The sequence below is a fragment of the Martes martes genome, assembly GCF_963455335.1.
Source record: "Martes martes genome assembly, chromosome: 1".
NCBI classification, from domain to species: domain Eukaryota; kingdom Metazoa; phylum Chordata; class Mammalia; order Carnivora; family Mustelidae; genus Martes; species Martes martes.
The window spans coordinates 15,425,029-15,449,001 of record NC_137888.1 but is presented as its reverse complement, the minus strand read 5'-3'; the positions used below and the strand labels follow the sequence as shown (position 1 = coordinate 15,449,001).

The 23,973-nt window shown below is 36.7% G+C and overlaps 1 protein-coding gene across 1 annotated transcript in view; it reads right to left on the bottom strand.

Annotated features, from left to right (window-relative positions):
* Positions 1 to 23,973, bottom strand: part of LTN1 (listerin E3 ubiquitin protein ligase 1) — a 67,626-nt gene that overhangs the window by 12,998 nt on the left and 30,655 nt on the right. The window contains exons 17-24 of the mRNA XM_080804933.1: positions 23,083 to 23,242; positions 21,454 to 21,558; positions 17,365 to 17,507; positions 3,790 to 3,925; positions 3,442 to 3,586; positions 1,909 to 2,122; positions 1,227 to 1,461; positions 851 to 925 (exon numbers count right to left, since the gene is read on the bottom strand). Coding sequence (XP_080661059.1) covers positions 851 to 925; positions 1,227 to 1,461; positions 1,909 to 2,122; positions 3,442 to 3,586; positions 3,790 to 3,925; positions 17,365 to 17,507; positions 21,454 to 21,558; positions 23,083 to 23,242 — 1,213 coding nt within the window. The remainder of the gene's footprint in view (positions 1 to 850; positions 926 to 1,226; positions 1,462 to 1,908; positions 2,123 to 3,441; positions 3,587 to 3,789; positions 3,926 to 17,364; positions 17,508 to 21,453; positions 21,559 to 23,082; positions 23,243 to 23,973) is intronic.

Sequence of the window (23,973 nt, the reverse complement as noted above, 5' to 3'; positions counted from 1 at the left end):
GGTACGCATCCAGCTTTTTTTTTTCACTATACCTTCCCCACCTACTCTATACATATTCATTCATTTATCCTTTCATTAGACAAACAAGCAGTATTCATGAGTCTGCGTTAGGCCAGGGACCATTCTGAATGCTATGAATATAGTCGGAAACAAAAGACAAAAATTCCTGACTTTACAGAGCTTCTATTCCAGTGGAGGAACATATAGACAATAAAAAATATGTTAAGTGGCAACTACTCAACACTTCATAGCACATCCTCAACATTCATGCCTTCACACATGGTATTCCCTTAATTTATAGTCTTCCCTGTCCTACTGAAGTGCTACCTAACTTGACAGATGCAGCATAAATGTCTCTTCCTCAAAAAAAAGTCTTCCCTTCTGGTGCATGGAATTGTGTTCCCCGAGCATGCTATGTATCCTTTTCCATGGCACTTGCCACACACTGTCTTCTATTACAGAGTAATGTTGTCTATAGTATATGATAAGCTCCTTATGAATAAGAATAATTACTAAACACCGTATTCTCCCCTCAGCATTTAATACTTTGCACAAAGTAGGTGCCAAACAGGTATCTGAATTGACATACTCTTCTCACAGCTACTGTGTGGTCAATGAAAGTTCTGTAAATAGTAGCCAACTGAAAATATGATTTAGGAACAATTAATGAGAGAAACTTTCTTTTTGGCTGGACTCTTTCATTTTTATCTTACAGTTGACTTTAAATAAATGACCTATTAAATGAATATACACTCTAAATTCAGAGCTTTTGTGTTTATCCATCTTCTGAAGTTATTATAATGAGGTAGATTATGAGAATTTAATAAAACAAATTACTTAAAAGACTTACAAGGCTGGTTCTTCTTCTTCATCTCCATATGACTTTAGATTATCCTGATCATATTGTGGTAATTCAGGCATCAATCTGCAGTCAGAATAAATGTTATATAACATTAAACTGTTCGCATGCTTAAGAGCAGAAAGACCAATACTCACTTTGTAATGAGTATATTTTTAAGATTGTTTCCTGAAATAATCACCTGTGTCCAGGACTACCTAAATGTAAACTGTATATAGAGAACAGTGACCTAAATGATCCAAAATTTGGCATCCCTGTTACTAAAATGTATGGTTAAGTTTACTTTTTTTTTTAATGATCACGTTAAATATATATCCTATTTTTTTTTGAACCATCACAACATTGATTCTATTAGAAGAATTCTTACTTGTATAGCATATGGTAAACAGCAATTTGCACAGGCCGAGCTCTGTAGAGGAGTAATGGGGCCAATGTATTTAACAAAGTCTGGAGATATTCTGGTAAGTTTGTTTTTTGGCCAGCAACCAATCTTGAAGGGAGTTTTTGACTCAACAGCTGGTCCTTTGGGATATATGTTAATGTTTCACACATGGGCTTCAGCATTGCATTCTGAAAGGATGTTTCAGATTTATCTTCACTTTCTTCTGACAAAAAAAGGAAAGAAACATGCACATCCCAAAACAAAGTGAATAACAGAACTTGACTGATTCACGGTCAAATGTCATTTAAGAAAATGAAATAAAAAAGTGACAAACATTAGAGTCCTAGCTAGAAACCATTTAATGTAATTTAAACAGTAGTCATAACTTCTATTACCTCATCCTTAAAAAGGAGAGAAGTCTGAGTTATAAATAATCTCTTCAGGTTATCTGAATTTCTATTATTTTAACTTGCAACAGTCTTTGGATACTTTGCTAGTTTTCAGTTTTTGTCAGAAGCATATATGATGCCTCTCAGATGCCAAGCTTCCTCTCAGGTTTTTCAATTTACTATTCTGCACTGTTTGACTTAAGCAACCAAAGTTTTTGTTTTGAATTTTTCAACTAGTCATTTGCAATGAATTCCACTTCGATTCCCCCTTCACTTGCCTGTAGCAGTCACCAAAAGAGGTAAAAGCAAACTGTGGATGCCTTGGGAAAAAAATTCTTTCCATTCACTGATTAGATTTACAGGGAGATTGCCAATGGTATCCGGAGTTGCAGAATCAAAAAAAGCACTGAGCTCACAGGCCAAATCACAGCTGACACAGGCAAACAGTTGTACAAGTGGAACAGAATACAATGCCTGATTTTCACTTGTTGTCTGAAGAAACAAAAATGAAACATGTAAGCAGACATCTGCCAGAACATCACAAATCAAGGCAATAAAGAAAACTCTATCAGTTCTCTAAATCTTAAAATAAAAAGCAGCTGAAGTGTAGAATCTCAGGAGACATTTATACATTTTACATTAAAATAACTTTTTAAAAAATTAAATACTAAGAATTAGAATCAATCCATTTATTCTGAAATTCTACCTCTAAAACTATGAAAGAAAATATCAATTACCATTTACCAAGTGAAATATAGAAAAACATATTTATAATCTTCTCAGAAGCCCTACTAATTGAGCATTATTAAGTTATTTTTAAAATAAGGACACTGGTGGTGTCTGGATGGCTTAGTCAGTTCAATGCTCAACTCTTTTAACTTGGGCTCAGGTCATGATTTCAGGGTCATGAGACTGAGCGTTGAGTCAGGCTCTGTGCTTGGCAGGGAGCCTGCTTGAGATTCTCTCCTCTTCTCCCTTTGCCACTCTCCGCCACTCACACTCTCTCTATCTAAGATAAATAAAATCTTTTAAAAAAATAAAAAATAAAATAAGGACACTGAGGTTCAAGTAGGTCAAGTCTGAACACCCTAAGCCACACAGCTAATAGCAAACAAAGCAGAGATTCAGACCAATTCAATCCCAATGGTTTGCTGCCATTAGAGCCCACAAATACTACACTTGCTTTGTGTCATAAAGATATTAATTCCCTCTGAATTTGCTTAGCCTTCAATGTATTCCTGACACAGTACATTTTAATAATTTAATTGAGCCAAAAAGATTAAAAAACTGATCACAGGGGCGCCTGGGTGGCTCAGTGGGTTAAAGCCTCTGCCTTCAGCTCAGGTCATGATCCCAGGGTCCTGGGATCGAGCCCCACATCGGGCTCTCTGCTCGGCGGTGAGCCTGCTTCCCTTCCTCTCTCTGCCTGCCTCTCTGCCTACTTGTGCTCTCTGTCTGTCAAATAAATAAATAAAATCTTTAAAAAAAATAAATAAAAAAAATAAAAAACTGATCATGAAAGATAAGCCCTCCAATGGCTGTGCTAAAATATTATATTAAAATGAGCTAGTGGAGAGAACACTTTAATAGCAGAAGATTCGGTCACTGAATGATACTGGCAGACATCAAACCTCTATCACTTCACTATTCTATCAAACAGTAACTGGTGAGGAATACATCTATAAAGTGTTTAGATGTTCGCAAAAGAGCTAATTACAATAATTTCTTAAAAAGTAAGATCAGTAATTGGTTCTAGTATGCAGATATGCATGAAGACCTAAGAGAGGTGATGATATATCGGGTTAATTTACCTCCAACCAAGCCAACATGGAGCACATGATGAAGTCCCATTCACTCTCTGCCAAAGGAGATGAGCAGTATTTCAGAAACAGGGAAAGGAACCGGATTATTTCTATATTTACACCTAGTATCTCTGGACTTACTTCTGATAGATTACTGTGATAAGGACAAAAACAAAACATGGAAGAATCATATGGACATTCAATTAGAAACTATTTTATTTTAAATCTTATACACTTATAAAAGGCTGACTTAAATGTTTATTATCCTATTACTGTACAAAACTGTGACTACAAGGTACACAATCTGGATACACATTACAATGGGGAGGGGGAGACACAGTATAAAATATCACCTACCAACTGAAAAGAAAAACATCTTCATGATCTTTCTTCCAAGATATCAGAATTTTTAATATACCATGTAGTAGCTCCCCATCATCTATGCTTCTGGTTTGCAGGCAAGAATTGAAAATGGCAAGATGTCCAAAACCTCCTAAAGTAAAATTCAAAATGAAAATTAAAATGCACACACATACACACCCACACCTATCTATACACACTGCCTTTAAACCAAAGTCTCGTCTTATAGATGCAGAAATTATTGTTTTGTTTCTGATAAAACAGGTTTTTGACAAAAAAATAGGGATGATCATTCTCTTAGACCACGCTAATGTTAAAGAGAAGAAGGATTCTTTTCTTTCAATATGAAATTTGAATGAGGAAAAGCAATTCTACTGCAAATCATTAAGCACTATAATTTCTATAAATGGGAAAATTCAAGAAAAATCAATCACTATATAGAATGGTAAACTACCAACTCATTTCTTATATCATATTGTTAAATTGTGTGCAACAGACTAAAAAAAAGAAAGAAGGAAAGAAAGAAAGATAATGAAAAAAATACAGAAAAAAAATTGTATTGCTACTATAAAAAATAAAGTCTATTTTGAAATAAGTCAAAAACCTTCTCCAAAAATGTCCTGGTTAGGAATTCTAAAAAGGGCTTACATGAAAGAGTCAATAAATAAGTGTGTAAGCTCCACAGGGCAGAGACTCTGTCTCTGTACCAAGCACTTAACACAGAAAAGGGAGTGGCGGTGGGGGTGGAGGAGCAGGTGGGGTGAGTAAATGAAATTGTGCCTTAAACTAACCGTGCTGGGTTTTTTTTTGTTTCATTTTTTTATTCTTGGTTTCTTCAGTATAGGACTCATTCAGTATACCCACCACTCAAATAAAAACAAACATAACATGCAAAAAACATAGCTAGAATATAAAGTTAAATAAAGATGGAAAACAATATATTGTTCCATAATTCATACATTCACTCAATAGGCACACTGTGTCTGGAAAGCTCTCATAGACTAACTGCTCTTAAGAATCCCTGGTTCCTTCTTATCCTTCAAAGCTCAGCTTCAATATTGCCTCCATTCTGCGTAATCCCCACATATATGAAGTATATGGTCTCAATTATCATATGCATGTTGCCTTTACAGCACTAATGTTTGTCACTTATTTACTGTTATCTTCTCAAGAGAAAGTAAGCTCCATGAAGGAAGTCTGTTTTGTTTTACTTATCACTGTATACCTCCTCCTAGTACAATCTCTAAGATACAGACATTCATTTTGACTGACTAAATGAGTATGAATAAATAATGAACACCAAATGCACTACTAGATGCTGGGAAAGATGAACAAAATCAAGTCCCTGAAGGGACTCATCCAGTAGTACTAGCAGACTTAAAAACAAATTACAATATTAATGTGGCAAAGAATGGGAGCCCAGAAAAGGAAACAACTATACCCATCTAGGTTGAATCAGAAGAGCGCTTGTGGGATCAAGCTCCGAGCTGGGCTCCACATTCAGTGGGAGTCTGCTTGGCTATTCTCTCCCTCTGCCCCTTCCCCTACTTGCTCACTCTCTCGAATAAATGAATAAATCTTACAAAATGAAGGAAGGAAGGAAGGAAGGAAGGAAGGGCAGGAGGGCTTCCCAAAGCTGTCGTCTGAACTGGGATTTACCAAAAGATAAACAAGTCTGGGGGCGCCTGGGTAGCTCAGTGGGTTAAAGCCTCTGCCTTCGGCTCAGGTCATGATTCCAGGGTCCTGGGATCAAGCCCCGCATGGGGCTCTCTGCTCGGCAGGGAGCCTGCTTCCTCCTCTCTCTCTGCCTGCCTCTCTGCCCACTTGTGATTTCTGTCTGTCAAATAAATAAATCTAAAAAAAAAAAAAAAAAAAGATAAACAAGTCTGCAAGAGTAGCAGAGGGTTACTCTAGCTAAGGCACGAAGTGGTAAAAAAAGTATAGAGGAGAGAGGAGAGACATCACTAAGATGGTGACATAGGTTGTTCTTAACTTTGCTCCCCCTCACAAGAAAAACAACTAATAACTATTCAAGAACAAGACATCACTGAGACTCCTACAGGGGTGAGGCTGAAACACCCCCTATCATCATTGAGACCAAGACAGAATGCAACAGGAGGGTAAGAGAAGCAGCTATACACTGACTGCACTGTCCCTCCCCAGGACAGTGCAGCACCATGTGGAGAAGTCCCCTCTGAGACTCTGGTTCCTTCAATAGGAAAAGAGAACCCAGGGGGGAAAATCAGCATATACCCCCATTATTGTGAGTCACTTTGTGGGAGCTCCTACTCTGATTTTACAGCACTGTGATTTCTGGGAAATTTGCAGGGCTCAGCCACTGGGCATCTGACTTAGACAAAGAATGGATGAAGTGTCTGTAACAATCAGCACACGGATATTGGAAGACCAAGTTCATACCTGCAGTGCCCAGTAGTAATCTCAACCAGTGGCTTTGCTTATCTGGAGAACTTAGACGGGGGCACACTACTGACCAGTGAACACAGCAGGGTGCAGATCTTCCTGATTCTGATCCTTACAAGAGGAGTTCTGACAGCCCTAAAGCCCAGTTTACCCACTCCCAGGTAAGAAGCTGAGCCACTCCCCCATCCACACACACTGTGGAGCATCTTCCCGCCCCATGAGACCAGAAGGGCTGGAGAAAATTCCTGAAAGCTGTGTGACCCCATAGCACTCAAGCCAAGAGGCGGCTGAGCAGGTATAATCACTCCAGTACCACACATTGGGACTTCCCCTGCTTCACATGGGCAGAGGGATTAATTCACAGACAAAGCTGAGGGTCACTCCTAGCCCCTGCCCTCAACCCAGACAAGGGAGCTGAGACATAGCCCCACACATTGTGGAGAGTCTTCCAGGTCATCTAACCAGAAGGGCTAGCAAAAATTCCTGAAAGCTCTGCAGTACAACGGCACTACAACCAAGAGGCGGGCGGGCAGAGCTGATAGACTGCAGACCAAGGCTAGTGGCCCTCTTCAGTCAAGGAACTTGGGATGCAATTCTACTTGAGTTTAGACAACAAAGAGCTTTACTGGTATTAGACCTCCTTCTGCCACTGTGCCCAGGAAATCTAATTTGTAGCCCCACTCACCACCAAATACAACCTTTAGTCTGCCTGACCAGAGCACCTAATCAGAGCACACAGGAAGCTCCACAGTCCAACCAACAGCCCTGTGTCCAGTGGCTCTTGAATAGTGAGCACAACCCATGGCTTCCCCCATTTGCAGAGCATCACCTGACAAGGGAATTGTGCACACTCTTGCCAATTCTGGTCCCCAAACAATGAGCTGTACAGATTCTGGAATCCATCCTGCTGCCCTGCCAGGGCAGGGAAGCTAATTCGTAGACCGATCCACCAATGAATATAGTACCCAGTCCTAACTATCTAGTGAGTCCAACCAGAGAATCCAGGCAACTGCAGAACCAAGCTAGCAGCCTTATCCAATGTTAGCCTTCCCCCGCCACTCCACCCCACTTCCTCAGAGCTCATTTGCCCAAAAACAGACTGTAATAACAGGCCCTACTTGCAAAAGAACATTACCAGCAGACATACCTAAAAACCCAAACTGAGCTGACCAGTAAAGAACTCTCTCTGCAAAACAAACCCATAAATTATTAACGTTTGGAAGAGAAGGACAATCAAACGTGCAGATACTAAAGTAAGGAATAAAGGATCACAAATAATCAGATAAATATGACATCATCAAAGGAAACTAGTAAAACTCTAATAATTGATCCTAAAGACATGAAACTCTATAAATTGTCAGACAAAGAATTCAGAATAATTCTCTTAAAGAAGTTTGGCAAACTACAAGAAAAGAAACTAAGCAAAATTAGGAACAATGCATGAACAAATTGAGAAGTTTGGTAAGGAAACTGCAGCTATCAAAAAAACCAAACGGAAATCTTGGGAGTTGAAAAATACAGTAACTGAACTGAATTCAAATATTTCAAAAGTAGACTCAACCATGCAGAAGAATCAGAGACTTTGAGGAGAGGACACTGGGGTAAAAAGAAAAAAGAAAAAGAAAGCCTATGGGAACTTTGGGATGCAATGAAAAAAAAAAAATTCACATTATGGTAATTCCAGGAGAAGAGAAAGGGACAGAAAGTATATTTAAAACAATCATGGCTGAAAACTTTCTGATCCTGTAGAGAAATGGACATCTAGATCCATAAGGATAATTACTTGGAAATAAACTGAATGTGAACAGGGCTACACTGAGTCATAATTAAACTGTCAAAAGTCAAAGACAAAGGAAGAATTTTAAGAGGAGCACAAGCGAAAATTTACATACATGGGAACCCCCATAAGAGTATCAGCGAATTTCTCAACAGAAACTTTTCAGACCAGGACAGAATGGGATGACATATTTAAAATAATGAAAGAATTCTATACCTGGCAAAGCTGTCCTTCAGAAATGCACAAGGGATAAAAACTTCCTGGGCAAAATAAAAGCTAAGGTAGTTCATTACCACCAGACCTACCTTACAAAAAATGCTAAAGGGAGTTTCTTGAGTGGAAATAAAAGAATACTAGTTAGCTACATAAAAATATAAAAAGGTATAAATCTCATTGGTAATGGTAAATATATAGTCGTAGTTGGGTTCTACAATATGGTAACAGTGGTATACAACTCACAACTCTTCTAAAGGTTTTAAAAAATATAGTAAAATTAGGCGTGCCTGGGAGGCTCAGTCAGTTAGGCCTCCGACTATTGATTTTGGCTCAGGTCATGATCTCAGGGTCATGAGTCCCACATCAGGCTCTGTGTTGAGCATGGAACTTGCTTTAAGATTCTCTCTCCCCCTTTCCTTCTGCCCACACCCTACCACTCATGGGCATGTGTGCATGCACTTTCTCTCTCTCCAAAAATAAACAAACAAAATATATATTGTCTTAATATAGTAAAAATACAGAGTTCCTCGGTGACTCAGTTGGTTGGGCATCTGACTCTTGGTTTCAACTTGTGTCATGGTTTCATGGTAGTGGGACTGAGTCCTGCATCAAGCTCTAAGCTCAGCGAGGAGTCTACTCAGTATTCTCTCCCTTTGCTCTTCCCCCCACTTGTAATCTTACTCTAAAATAAAATTTAAAAATCTTTTAAAAAATTAGTAAAAATAACCATAACTAAAAATTTTGTTCCTAATGATATAGTATCTTAAAAATGTGAACTGCAACAACAATGGTAAATGAAGAATGACTCTAATTTAAAGTCACCAGCTGCATCAGCCCCTAACAAGAGAATCAGCTTATTCTTTGAAGCCAGCCATTGACTTTTTCCTCTATGAAAGTCTTAAATGAAATCATTCAGTAGAAGGCTGTTTCATTTACATTGAAAACCTGTCATTAGTGTAGCCACTTCCTTAATTACCTTAGCTAGCTCTTCTGGATAACTTGCTACAGCTTATGTGCCAGGATTTACTGCTTTACCTTGCACTGTTATGTTATAGAGATGGCGTCTTTCCTTAAACCTCATGAATCAACCTCTCCTAGCTTCAAACTTCTTTTCTGAAGCTTCTTCACCTCATTTAGCCTTCTTAGAACTGAAGAAAGTTAGGACCTACAGGGAATGTTGTAGCTGGCTTAACCTTCTATCCAAACCACTAAAAAGTCCACATTAGCAGTATGGCTGTTTTGCTTCCTTATCATTTATGTGTTCAATGGAGAACAATTTTCATTTCCTTCAAGAACTTTTCTTCTGCACTCACAACTTAGCTGTTTGGCGTGATGGGTCTACCTTTCAAAACTATCTTCACTTTCAACACTTTCAACAAGACTTTCTCACTAAGCTTAATCATTTCTAGCCTTTGATTTAAAATGTGAGACATGTGACTGTTCCTTTCACTTGAACACATAGAGGCCACTATAGGGTTATTAATTGGCCTGGACTATGCAAGCCCAAGGAGACGGAGACAGACAGGGGAATGGCCAGTTGATAGAACAGTCAGAACACACCACAACTTATTAAGTTAGTTATCTTATATGGGCATAGCCTATGGCACCCCAAAACAATTACAACAGTAATATCAAAGATCACTGCTCACACATCACCAGAAAAAAATACAGTAATAATGAAAAAGTTTGAAATATTTTAAGAATTACCAAAATATAAAAACCTGAAGTAAACAAGTGCCATAGGAAAAATGGTGCTGACAAACTTGCTTGATGCGGGGTTGCCATAAACTTCCAATTTATAAAAAAGAAAAAAAACACCGTATCTGCAAAGTGTAATAAAGCAAAATGCAATAAAATGTGATGTGCCTTTACTTAGACAAAACAGACTTTAAAAATGGTAAAAAGCGACAAAGATGGTTATAATATGATAAAAGTTCAATATATCAAATAGATATTATAGTTGCAAATATTTATGCATTCAACATTGGAGCACCTAAATATGTAAAGCAAAAACTAACAGAGTTAAAAGGAGAAATAATGATATAGTAATAGTCGGAAACTTTATACTGCACTTTCAACAATGAAGACAGATTATCCTAAGAATCCATAAGTAAACAGTGGACTTAAACATACTATAGATCAAACAGAACTAACAGACATAAACAGAAGAAAAGACTCCTATATCCTAACTAATATGTATGTACTTACTTATAACAAAATTACATCTTATATTTCTATGTTGATAATATTTAGAACATTTTTGCTTCCATTCAATCCAACAGCAGAATGCAGATTCCTCTCAAGCACACAAGGACCACTTCCTAAGATTAACCATAGACTGGACAACAAAACAATCAGCAAATTCAAAAAACCTGAAATCATATCAAGTACTTTCTCTGACCACAATGGCAAGAAACTAGAAATCAGTAACAAGTGGAAAATTTAAAAATTCACAAGGAAATTAAACAACACTCCCCTAAACAACCAATGGATCAAAGAAGAAAATAAAGGGGAACTAAAACATTTTTGAGATGGAAACACAACATACCAGAACTTGCGGGATGCAGCAAATGCAGTTCTAAGAAGGAAGTTCACAGTAATAAATGCCAACACTAAGAAGCAAAAAAGATCTCCAAATAAACTACCTAACTCTATGCCTTAAGGAACTAGCAAAAGAATAAAGTGAGCGTAAAGTCAGCAGAAGAAAGAAAAAAATAAAGATTAGAGCAGAAATAAATGAAACAGAGAACAGAAAAATAATTAAAAAAAAAAAAAGATCAGGGGCACCTGGGTGGCTCAGTGGGTTAAGCCGCTGCCTTCGGCTCAGGTCATGATCTCAGGGTCCTGGGATCGAGTCCCGCATCGGGCTCTCTGCTCAGCAGGGAGCCTGCTTCCCTCTCTCCCTCTCTTTCTGCCTGCCTCTCTGTTTACTGTGATCTCTCTCTGTCAAATAAATAAATAAAATCTTAAAAAAATAATAATAATAAATAAATAAATAAAAAAGATCAAACAAAGAGTTGGTTTTTGAACAAAAATGACAAATCCTTATCTAGACTAACCAGGGGAATAAAAAAAGAGAAAGGACTCCTATCAACAAAACTAAAAATGAAAAAGGAGAAATTACAACTGGTATCACAGTAATTCAAAAGATCATAAGAGGCTACTATTGAACAACTATATGGCAACAAACTGGACAACCTTGGAGAAGCAGAAAAACTCTTGGAAACGTACAATTTGCCAAGACTGACTCAGGAAGAAACAAAATCTGAATAGACCAATTACTAATAAGCAAACTGAATCACCAATGAAAAATCTAATGAAGAAAAGCCCAGAGCCAGATGGCTTGACTGGTAAATTTCACCAAATATTTAAAGAAGAAACAACATTAATCTTTCTTAAACTCTTCCAAAATATTGAAGGGGAAGGAATACTCCCAAACTGCTTTTACAAGGCCAGCATTATCCTGATACCAAAACTAGAAAAAGAGACAACTGGAAAAGAAAACTACAGGCAAATGCCCTGATAAATATAGATGAAAAACTCTCAATAAGATACTGGCAAACTGAATACAGCTGCACATTAAAAGGATCATTCACCATGACCAAGGGGGATTTATCCCTGGAATGCAAAGATGGTTCAATAAACGCAAATCAATGTGATACATCACATTAATAAAATGAAAGAAAGGAATTATATGATCATCTCAGTACACAAAGAGAAAAGCATCTGACTAAATTCAACATCCATTCATAATGAAAAGTTTTAACAGATTAGGTGTCGAAATAACATATCACACTATAACAAAGTCCATAAATCACAAGCCCACAGCTAATACCATACTCAACGCTGAAAGGCTGAAAGCTTTTCCTCTAAGATTAGGAACAAGACAACAATGTCTGCTCTTATCATTCCTGCTCAACACAGTACTAGAAGTCCTAGCTAAAACAACCAGGCAAGAAATGGAAATAAAAGGTACCAGAAATGGAAAAGAGGAAAGAAAATTGTCTCTTTTCAGATGACCTGATGTAATATACAGAAAAATCCTAAAGACTCAAGCAAAAAAGTATTAGATCAGGGAATTCAGTCAAGTTGCAGGATACAAAACGAACATACAAAAATCAGTAACATTTCTAGACAACAGCAACAAATATTCTGAAAAAAAAAAAAAGAAAGAAAGAAAGAAAGAAATCCCATGTACAGTGGCATAAAAAAAAAAACTTAGGAATAAATTTAAGAAAATGAAAGATCTCTACATTGAAAACTACAAGACATTAATGAAAGACATCAAAGACACAAATAAGACACAAATAAGTAAAAAGGTATTCCATGTCATGGACTGGAAGAATTAATATTGTTAAAAATATCACTACTACCAAAAGCCATCCATAATTCAATGAAATCCCTAGGTGAAATTCCACTGGCATTTTTTACAGAAGCAGAGAAAACACTCTTAAAATGTATACAGAACCACGAAAGACCCTGAATAGCCAAAGAAATCCTGTGAAAGAAGAACAAAGCAGGAAGCATCACACTTCCTGATGTCATGCTATACTCTAAAGCTATTACAGTCATCAAGACAGTATAACAGGGCAAAAAACAGACAAATGACAAATGAAACAGAACTGAGAGCCCAAAGTATGATCAACCAGTATTTGACAAGGGATCCAAGAATACTAAATAGAGAAAGATAGTCTCTTCAATAAATGGTGCTAAGATAATTGGCTATTCACATGTAAAATAATAAAACTGGCCCCATATCTTATATCACTTGCAAAAATTAACTCAAAATCAATTAAAGATTTAAATATATAAAACTATGAAATTCCCAGAAGAAAACAGGAATAAAGCTCTTGACATGCACCTTGGTAATTAATTTTTGGATATGACTCCTAAAGCACAAATAAAATAAAAAATAAACAAGTGGGACTACATCAGACTGCACAGCAAAATAAATCATCAACAAAGTGAAAAGACAACCTACAAAATGGGAAAAATTATTTGCAAACCGTATATCCAATAAGGGATTAATATTCAAAATATATTAAGAATTCACATAGAACTTAACAGCAAAAAAACAATTAGCCCAATTTTAAAAAGGGTAAGGGGCCTGAATACACATTTTTCCAAAGAAAATATTCTTATGGCCAAATGATATATAAAATGATGCTCAACATCATTAGTCATTAGGGAAATGCAAATCGAAACTACAATGAGATATTATCTCACACTTATCAGAAGGGACATCATCAAAAAGATAAGAGATGTCAAACGCTGGCATAGCTGTGAAGAAAATGGAACCCTTATGCCCTGTTGGTGAGACTGTAAAATGGCACAGCCACTAAGAAAACAGTATGGACATCCTCAAAAAATTAAAAATAGAACTACCATATGATCCAGTAGTTCCATTTCTGAGAATACAGTTAAACCTCATATAATGTGGGGGTTGGGGGCACCAAGCCCCCATCCATGTACTTGAAAATCTGTATATAACTTCTAACTCCCCAAAAACTTCACTACTAACAGCCTACTGTTGACTGGAAGCCTTAACAATTACACTGACATTAACACATATATATTAACTGTATTCTAGAAAGGTAGAATACAGCTAGAAAAAAGAAAATGCCAAGAAAATCATAAGAGAAAATACTTTTATAAAACTATACTGTATTTATTGAAAAAAAATTTGCATGTAAGTGGACCCACACAATTCAAACCCATGTTGTTTGATCAATGTATATCCAAAGGAAACAAAAACACAAACTCCAAAAGATATCTGCAGCCCCATGATCATAGCAATATTATTTACAATAGCCAAGACATGGAAATAACCCAAGGCTCCATCAATGAATGAAATGGAAAAGAAGTTGTGGTATATATATAGAATGGAGTACGATTCACAGCCAGAAAAGAAAGGGTATCTTACCATTTGTGACAGCATGGATGGACCTTGAAGACATTATGCTAAAGCGAAATAAGTCAAAGACAAATACTGTATAATCTAACTTCTATGTGGAATCAAACCAAACCATACCAAACCAAACCCAAACTCACAGAAAAAGAGATTAGACTGTGGTTACCAGAGGGAGAGGATGTGGGAGGGCGGGGCTTAGAGGAAGGATTATAGTCACAAGCTTCCAGTTACACGATAAATAATTACTAGGGATGTAATGTACATGATGACTACAGCTAATGCTACCATATAATATATAGGAAATCTGCTAAAAGTTAATCCTGAGTTGCCATCAGGAGGAAATTTTTTTCCCTTTCTTCTTATTATATCTATATGAGAAGATGGATGTGAGCTGAACCTCTGTGGTAATCACCTCACAATATATGTAAATCAAACCATCATGCTGTATACCTGAAACTTATATAGTGATGTATGTCAATAATTTTTCAATAAAACTGAAAAAAAAGTATATAATGTTCAAAAATCATGAAGATTTAACATGGTCAAGATGCAGGATGGAAGCAAAAAGAAGTAAAACTGGGGAAATCAGTCACAATAAGATTGTAAAATGTCCAATAGGCCAAACCAAGGACTTGGGTTTTTATCCTGTAGGTAAAAAGGAACTGAGGAATAAAGAAAAAAAAATGTATGATATATTTAACCTTCCTTTAAAATCAAAGGAATTTTTTAAGTCCTCTTAAAATGAAACAGAGCAAAACAGAATAGGCTGAGCTCAAGTGTAACCAGCAACAACAGATTTTCTAACAACTATATGTTTAAAACTATTTGTTAGCTAATTCTACCGCATTGTTTTGGTTGAAAGAGCAAAATTAGTTGTCAAATCTCAAAGACATTCCTCCTCCTATAGGGCCTCCACACAACTAGGAACCTTGCGGTCTGTGTGACTGCAAACAGCTGTATGACATTAAACAGCTGTATGACACTGCAGCCTTGTCTTCTGCCCCTTTTTCCCCTTGGCCATCCATCAGTTATAATGTGTGCTGGAGAAACCACCTGCACTCCCATTAGGTCCTCCTTTCCTCTATGCACAACCAGTTCAACTGCATCCCCATTCCAGAACTGCAAATCCCTGCCTGATCCTACAACCTTACTCTGTCAATGAACACAACTACACAGCTTAATGCTACAATATTTTTTTTTTTTACATCAGCTGGCTTTGGGCGCAATAGGGTAATTCTTTTTGACAAATGTTTATTGATAGGTGTGTTGTTCTTCCACTATGTTCAAACTTTCACTATCCTTAAAATCTGCAATCCAGTTTTCACTCATGAAATGATCTGGCCCAAAGAGACACAAAGCTTATTAGTAAGGAATACATCGAGTTCGCTACCCTCTCTTTATTCACATCTGCATCCATCCTACATTTCTCCTAACTTCTCCTAGAAGAAAGTCACTCCACCTACAAAAGGTTAGTATCTTCTAAGTAGATCCCTTCCCTCTCATCTCAGTGGGAGCTATCATCAGTTTATCTTCTACTCCTTCTTCCCTGCAACACAGATTTTCCCTCTGACCTTCAATTCATTTCCAGCTCTCACCTTCTTTCTACATCCATTTTCACTGAACACTTAGAACAAACTGTCTGCCTCCACTTTCTCACTACTCTTCATTCCAATAATCCCAAAGTTAATCGACACTTTCCAGTCCTGAATTTTATTTGACCTTCTGCGGCATTTAACACAGGTGATGAATACTACCTAAAACTTCCTCCTCTGCTTTTATCTTTAGTCCTTATTCTCATGTCTCCCCCCACCCACATAACCAATATATCTATGTACTGGTGTTCCCCTGATATTCTTCTCAGTCTTCACTCTCCCTGGACAAGCTCATCCTCATTTACAGATTATGCTACGACCTATATGACCTGGGCTTTGAAAGCAGTATTTCCATCTAGTCGACAATCTCCATTTTGAGTAATATTCCATAGCCACCTTAATTTAACACTGGCTCCCTGTTTACCCCTTCCCTACTTCCTTCTACCCAATTCAGAAATTGAATCACAGACCCCCATCAATTCTATTTCCTTAATCTCTTTCATTTTCAGCCCCTCTCTTTCCTCTATGCCTTCATTTAAGCTCTGTTTATCTCTCATTAAGATTATCCCAGGGGCACCTGGTGGTTCAGTCAATTAAGAGTCATTCTAACTCTTTTGATTTCAGCTCAGGTCATGATCTCAGGGTTTGGAGATCGAGTACTGCCACTGCCACGCAGGGCATGAAGCCTGCTTAAGATTCTCTCTCTCCCTCTGCCCCTCCCCACTCTAAAAAACAAACAAAATAAACATTAAAAAAATAAAGACATTGCAATAGCTTCCTGTCTGTCTTCTACCCCAATCTCTCTTCCCTCACATCCACCTGTCACAGTTATCACAATAATCCTTCTAATGAGACAGTCCCACTACTCTACTAGTAGGCTCTTAATCTGAGCCAATAGCTCCTTACTGCCTACCTCTTAAAGTCCAAAATCCAGATACTTGTGCATCTTACACCCTTTGTCCCCAACCTTTTCCACCTCAAATGCCAGCCAAACTGAACTCTATACACTCTTTCATGTTTCTGTGTACCTCAAATGCCTGTCCCCAACTATATCCATATGGAAAACTATCCTTCATCACCCAGTTAAATTTTTCTTTGTGAAATCACTATTGATGCCTCAAAGCAGAGTGGGGAACTCCTGTTCTGCTGCTTTGACACACAAAGCAGGACGTGTTTCTGATATATCGGTATCACAATATAACTTTATATCTGCCCTCTTTACAAAAGGAACTGCCAAAGAGCCATATTCAGTAAGTGTTTATTAAATTAATAAACAATGAACTAATAAGAGTACAGAGGGCCCAAAAAAGTTAAAAATACAACAAAATCTATCTCTCTGTTACCTTTAGATGTTCAATCATTGGTTGACAAGGGAGAAATTAAGCATAGCTAAAAATGTTATGGATAAACAATGAAAGGATATCTATAGTTTTAATCTTCCCTTAAGTATGTAGCATTTCTGTACTACAAAATGGTTGTCACTCTACAATGACACTCATCCTATTGACTGTCAACTTGTTAAGCAGCAAAAGTATGAACTAGGAATAAATCAGCTGCAATTCAATTAATCTCTGCTAGATTTGGATTTAGATAATAAGAAGCACTTCTTTTATCTCAAGCAATAATTAAAGAAATATTTATTATCAAGCACTAACCATTAGTACTGCAAAGATCTTCCTTAGTCCAGGCCAAAAGGGGAGGTATACATTGAGCAATGAATTCTTTCTTGTCTTCTTTTGACAAAAATGGACAGAGACTTTGAATGGTATGCATATTACCTTCCGTTAGTGGGAAAAAACTGTTTAAAGAAAAGGAAAAATATGAATTATATTTATCCGAAACATGCAGTGGTTTCAGAAAATTCCTCTCCTTCAGAATATTCAAAAAGACTAATAATGCCACTATATAAAATAAGTGTATGGGAAAAAAAAGGAAACAATGACGAGACTGACAGCTGTTGATTCTGGATGATGGAATCGTGGATATTTTCTGCTGCTTTTTTTTCCTTTTTACAGGCTTCTGATTTTTATCATAAGCATATATAACTTTACCCCCATGTATAATTTTTTTAAATTATACAACAATATATGGTGATTACGTTCTCCTTAAAAGTCAACAGATTCATTTAAACAGTACCAGTTGTGTCCTTTCTATGAGTTGATATTTATATATGTGCATATATATACTTGAATTTTATTCATATAATGAGATCACTCTAAATATACTGTTGTTATTACTTGCCACTTACATTTTAGAACTTTCTATATCAGAATATATAGTATAAATTACGTTCTATTTTAAAGCTACATAACCAAATTAAGAACAAAAAGAAAAATATCCCATACTATCACAATTTAACTATTGCCCCTAGTAGTGGACATTGATCTTTTTTCTCAAATTTTGCCCTTACAAATAAAGTTGCAATAAATGTCTGTGAGCAAGGTATTATTCTGCATATGCGCAAACAAAATACTATTTAGGCTAGATTCCTAGAAGTAGAAATTACAAGAGCAAAGGATATGTATGTATTATATTTTGATAATTTCAAATTGCTTTCCCAAAAATCATAATCAATTTATAGTCACCAAAACAAGTGTGACTGCACACTTAGTGGATCTTAATTTCTAGCAAGATGACAGATAAAATGTGCTTCTTTTAATTCGTATTTCTATCATTATTACTATGGCAAATCTTTTCATATTTCACATCTCACAAATGAAATGACCATTGACTATTTGACTATTTAATATATGAATTGACTATTTAATATATGAATTACCTGTTAAAGTCCTTGATACATTTTTTAATTTGGATGGTTTTACTGGTTAATAGAAGCTATTTGTATATTATGGATATTAAGTTTTTGTTAATTTATAAATGTTTTTTCCCATTTTGTCACTTGTCCTTTAACCTTTGTTTACTGCACTTTTGTCATGCGGAAGTTTTCTTTTTCAAAAATTTTTAATTATGGGTAAAATACACATTAATTTACAAAATTTTTACCAAATTAACTATTTTAAGTGTAAGCTCAGTAGTGTTAAGTACATTCACAATGCTGTGCAATGACTTTTCAGTTCATAAAATTGGTATCTGCTAAATTTTCTACTAAATTTTCACTAAACAAGAACTCCCCACTTCCCCTCTCCTTGGTTCCTGGCAACCACAATTTCACCTGCTGTCTCTATGAATTTGACTACTCTAGGTATCTCACATAAAAGGAATCATATAATATCTGTCATTTAGGCCTGGTTTACTCCACTTAGCATAAATGTCCTCACGGTTTATCCACGTTATAAGATGTGTCAGAATTTCCTTCCTTTTAAAGGCTGAATAATATTCCGTTGTTTGTATGTACCACATTTTTTGTTTATCCACTCAATGGTTGATGGGTATTTATGTTGCCATAAGTTTTCATTTTTACAAAAATATCTATCACTTGTTTTACAGATTCTGGGTTTTTGTGCTTTGCTTAAGATCTTCCCCATAAGATTATACAGAGTCTCTTATTTTCCCTTGAAACTTTTACATAGATCTGTTCTTTACATTTAGCTCTCATCTGGACTTCATCTTTGTGTTTAACGTAAGAGAGGGGCACCTCGCTATTTTTTTCAAACATATCCAGTTTTCCTAACATCATGTATTCTTGACTCACACCTCTAATTTGAAAGGCCACCTGCATCAAAAACTAAATCCTCATATCTGTGTGGATTCGTTTCTGGACTCTATATCTTGATCCAATGACTTATCTATTCACCAATTTAATACTACTTAATTATTATATTGGTAGGGCAAGTCCTTTTCACTTTTTCAGAAATTTCCTACCATTTTTTCCCCCTATCAATTCTTGAGCATTTTTTCTTCAAAGGCAGTTTGTCAAGTTTTTCAAAAAATATTGCTAGGATTTTTATTGAGATTGCACTGCAATCAGAGATTGATACAACCATTTTTACAATTTATCTTCCCACCTTCTTTTGTAATCTTTACTAAAGTTTTATATTGGTTTTTTTTTTTTTGTAAATTTATTTCTAGGTACAGTTTTGTTGTCATTGTAAACAGACTCTTGTTTTTCCTATGCTATTTTTAATTACTACCGAATAGAATAGTTTTTGATTTTTCTGTCAAGTATAAATCCGTCATTAGTAATTAGCTCTAATACTTCTCTAGTTAATTCCCTATTACTTTTGAAATCAGAAAAAATTAAATTATGCTAAATAAAAAAGCCAATATCAAAAGATCATATGCTATATGATTTCATTTATGTAACTTCCCTAAATGATAAAGAGAAGAACAGATTGCTTGTTGCTGGAGATGAAAATGGGAGGAAGAGAGGTGGCACTGAATATCAAAGGGTAACACAAGGGATCCTTATAATAAAGCTGTTCTATCTCTTAGGCTGTGGTAGTGGTCAGGCATGTGAATTACACAGAACACACAGACAAACAAATGAGTACATGTAAACTTAGTCAATGGATTGTATGGATGCCATCTTCCTGGTTGTAAAACTGTATTAAAGTTATGCAAAATGGTACCACTGAGGGAAACTGAATGAACGGTATATGGAATCTGTATCATTTCTTTCAATTACATGTAAATCTATAACTACTTCAAAATAATAAGTTTAAAACATTTTTAAATACGAAAAAATATAAATTTAGTTTATAATTCTACTGTATCAGAACATATACATATCATTTCAGAATTCCTGGTAAATCAGAAAATTCAAAATGCCTCTTGGTAAATTTTAACTAAGTGTTTGAGTGTTTAGCTTCTCTAATATGACCAACTCTAGATCTCTAGTATGTCCAATGCCATAATCTATTTCTTTGTCTTAAGAATACATTTGTTGGGGCGGCTGGGTGGTTCAGTGGGTTAAGCCTCTGCCTTCGGCTCAGGTCATGGTCCCAGGGTCCTGGGATCAAGCCCCGCATCGGGCTCTCTGCCCAGTGAGGAGCCTGCTTCCCCCTTTCTCTCTTCCTGCCTCTCTGCCTACTTGTGATCTCTGTCTGTCAAATAGATGGATAAAATCTTTTAAAAAAAAAAATACATTTATTGCATTTCTATAGTATTTTTTCAATAGGATGATCCTTATTTAAGAGAAGAGTAAGTAACTTTTCCTATCACTTCCAAATAGCAAATAAAGTAATAGAAGAAGGATATTAGGGAAGGGAAAAAGAAAAATTTCTACCAAAAAGATTTCTGGGGAAAAGAGAAGTAGTTAACAAAATGCTTTTTAAACCAAGTATAAAATTCTGTAACAAAATACTATAAAGTTAAAAATATTTAAAATAAGGTGTGTCCCAACCCTAAAACTGAAATTCTTTTAAAGTCTTTAATTCTCAGGGTGCCTCGGTGGCTCAGTGGTGGCGGGGCCGGGGGGGGTAGGGTGGCGGTGGCAGGGAAGGCCACCTGAGTGGCTCAGTGGGTTAATCCTCTGCCTTCTGCTCAGGTCATGATCCCAGGGTCCTGAGATCAAGCTCCACATCAGTTCCCCTGCTCAGCACGGAATCTGCTTCTCTCTCTCCCTCCCTGTGTGTATGCTCGCTCACTCACTCTCTCTCTCTCTCTCCCCCCTCAAATAAACAAATAAAATATTTTAAGAAAGTCTTTAATTCTCATTTTCTTTCATTTAATTTCATTTCTTAAACCTTGTTTCCTTGATTGATTGGAGATTATTCATTAGTTGGGGTTGCCAAAGTAACCAAATACAACAAACTACAAAGTACAAACATTTTAAGTAAGAATACCCTTCTTTTCTCCTGTAATGCCGTTTTACTTCATCAGAGGAAACACTTCGGGAAAGGATCAACTTAGCAATAATGAGAGACCAAAGGGTGCCATTTTCCATGGATCTAAAAAAGAAAAGGGAAAAAATCCATTTTCATAGTGTTTAAGATTTTTAAAGACTGTTTGCCTGATCCTTTACAGAATTAAGTAAATTACCTTGTGAGAGTATCAATTCACATAGGGCTTTTGCCCCAAAACAATGGTTATTACTGAATGGACTGGGAGACTTAGGCTTCCAACACTCCTTTACAACTGGTACTGAGCTCTCATCCCAAAGCCCTTCGAATCCCAATAGAGGAGATTAGGCTTGAGGACCAGAGTCTGCAGCTGGGGAAAGGACATATTCCACAGGACACCAAGGCTGGTTAATGCTGAAGAACCAAGGTACTAATATCAGCCAGCAAATGTTCTGAGTGTCAAGTACGTGGACTGATATTGCAGAGAAAGATGTGCTCAGCCTGGGACCCCTGAAACTATAGAGCATACTCAAAACCTATTGGCTAGTGAAAAACAAAGAGAAGCAGTTCAACACAGTAATTTCAACGGGCTAAATACTAACTACTAAAACCGATATGATTACTGTCATACCTACTTCCTCAACTAGGTGAGAAGGTTTTGTGGTTATAATTTTTTTAATATTTTATTTGTTTATTTAAGAGAGACACAGATAGTGAGAGCATGAGCAGGAAGGAGGGGAGAAGCAGACTCGCTGCTGAGCAGGGAGCCTGATGCGAAGCTCGATCCCAGGACCCTGGGATAATGACCTGAGCTGAAGGCAGATGCTTAACCCACTAAGCCACCCAGGTCCCCCGTGGTTATAATCTTAAGACACATCTGGGGGGTACCTGGGTGGCTGAGTGGGTTAAAGCCTCTTCCTGCAGCTCGGGTCACGATCCCAGGATCCTGGGATCAAGCCCCGCATTGGGCTCTCGGCTCAGCAGGGAGCCTGCTTCCCCTCCTCTCTCTGCCTGCCTCTCTGCCTACTTGTGATCTCTGTCAAATAAATAAATAAAATCTTAAAAAAAAAAAAGACACATCTGTAACAACATGCAAAGTAAAAGCTTAGATTTGAGAGTAGTGGAAGGATGGATCACAGATACCAAAACAACTTCTACAAGGCTTCTGTTTCCTTCATTGTCATCTGTCCCATTTTTTAATGTATTTATGGATTTAAGAACCCAGGCAAAGTTCAAATATCTCGATGAGTAAATCAAGTACTTGAATCCACAAAGTATTTATCATTAAGAATTGCGTTTAATTTAGGGGCACCTGGGTGTTTTAGTTGGTAAAGTGCCTGCCTTCATTCGCCTCAGGTCATGATCCTGGCACCCGAGGATCTAGCCCGGAGTCAGGCTCTCTGCTCAGCGGGGAGTCTGCTTCTCCCTCTCCCTCTGTCCCTCCCCCTGCTTGTTCTTTCTCTCCGTGTCTCAAATATATAAATAAAATCTTAAAAAAAAAAAGAATTGGGTTTAATTTAGATCAATTCTCTGACTGAAGGATTAGCACAAAGTGAGCTTACAGTTTACAGAAACAAAGCCAAAAACGAGTAAAATAATCATATAAAAATGGAAGTTGAAAGGAATTCTTACCTGTTAAATAACAGCTGTAAAAGGCCAGAAGTATTACCAAGTCCACGTAAGTTATCATATGTAATATTCATCTTTTGAAGCATTTCACAAAATCCAGTTAGAAAAACAGGTGGATTGTCTAATTCCTCATACCACTGCAGTGAATAGAGCAGTTCTGCAACTACAGAATGGACGACACATCAAGAGCGTTCTGTGAAGAGGCCTTTGATCATTTTCACTTCTCTGTCCCATTTTCTAATACTGCTATGTCCATCAGTCTATAAACTGATTTTCAAATCTGCTTTGAGATGTTTTATGATAATGAATTCTGAGAATATTCGATACAAAATATGAGTCTCCTCCCAAATCTTACTTGGTCCCTTTTCTGATTAGTTAAGAATGTGACAAGCCTAAGTTACCAGAAACACTGGAAGAATCTTCCTACTATTTTTGCCACAAGTGTTAACAAGTTACTTACAGGAAAAAACAACTAAGGAACCCAACACCTGAAATGAAAAGGTCAAGCCAATGTTAAGAAATGGGAAATACCATGATATAGTAAATAGGGTGGGGATCTCCGCGACAGACTGACTGGTCTGGATTCAAATGAGCTGTACATATAGTTATCAATTAGAGTATGAAAATCTGCCACAGGGAGTGCTGTGAGAATTCAATGACCAGTACCTATCACAAAACCTAGCATATCATAGTAGATTTTAATACATAATTAGTCACAACTCTCTCTTGTAAAGCCACATATAGATTTTGGAGTCAGAAGACTTGAGACCTAGTTCAAAGTCTAATCCTCTCCCTTACAAGCTAAGTAACTTTAATCAACTCAAGATAAAAAAACAAGGTGAGAAAAACAACAGTAATAGTATCTGATAGGGTTGAAAAGGAGATTAAATACGT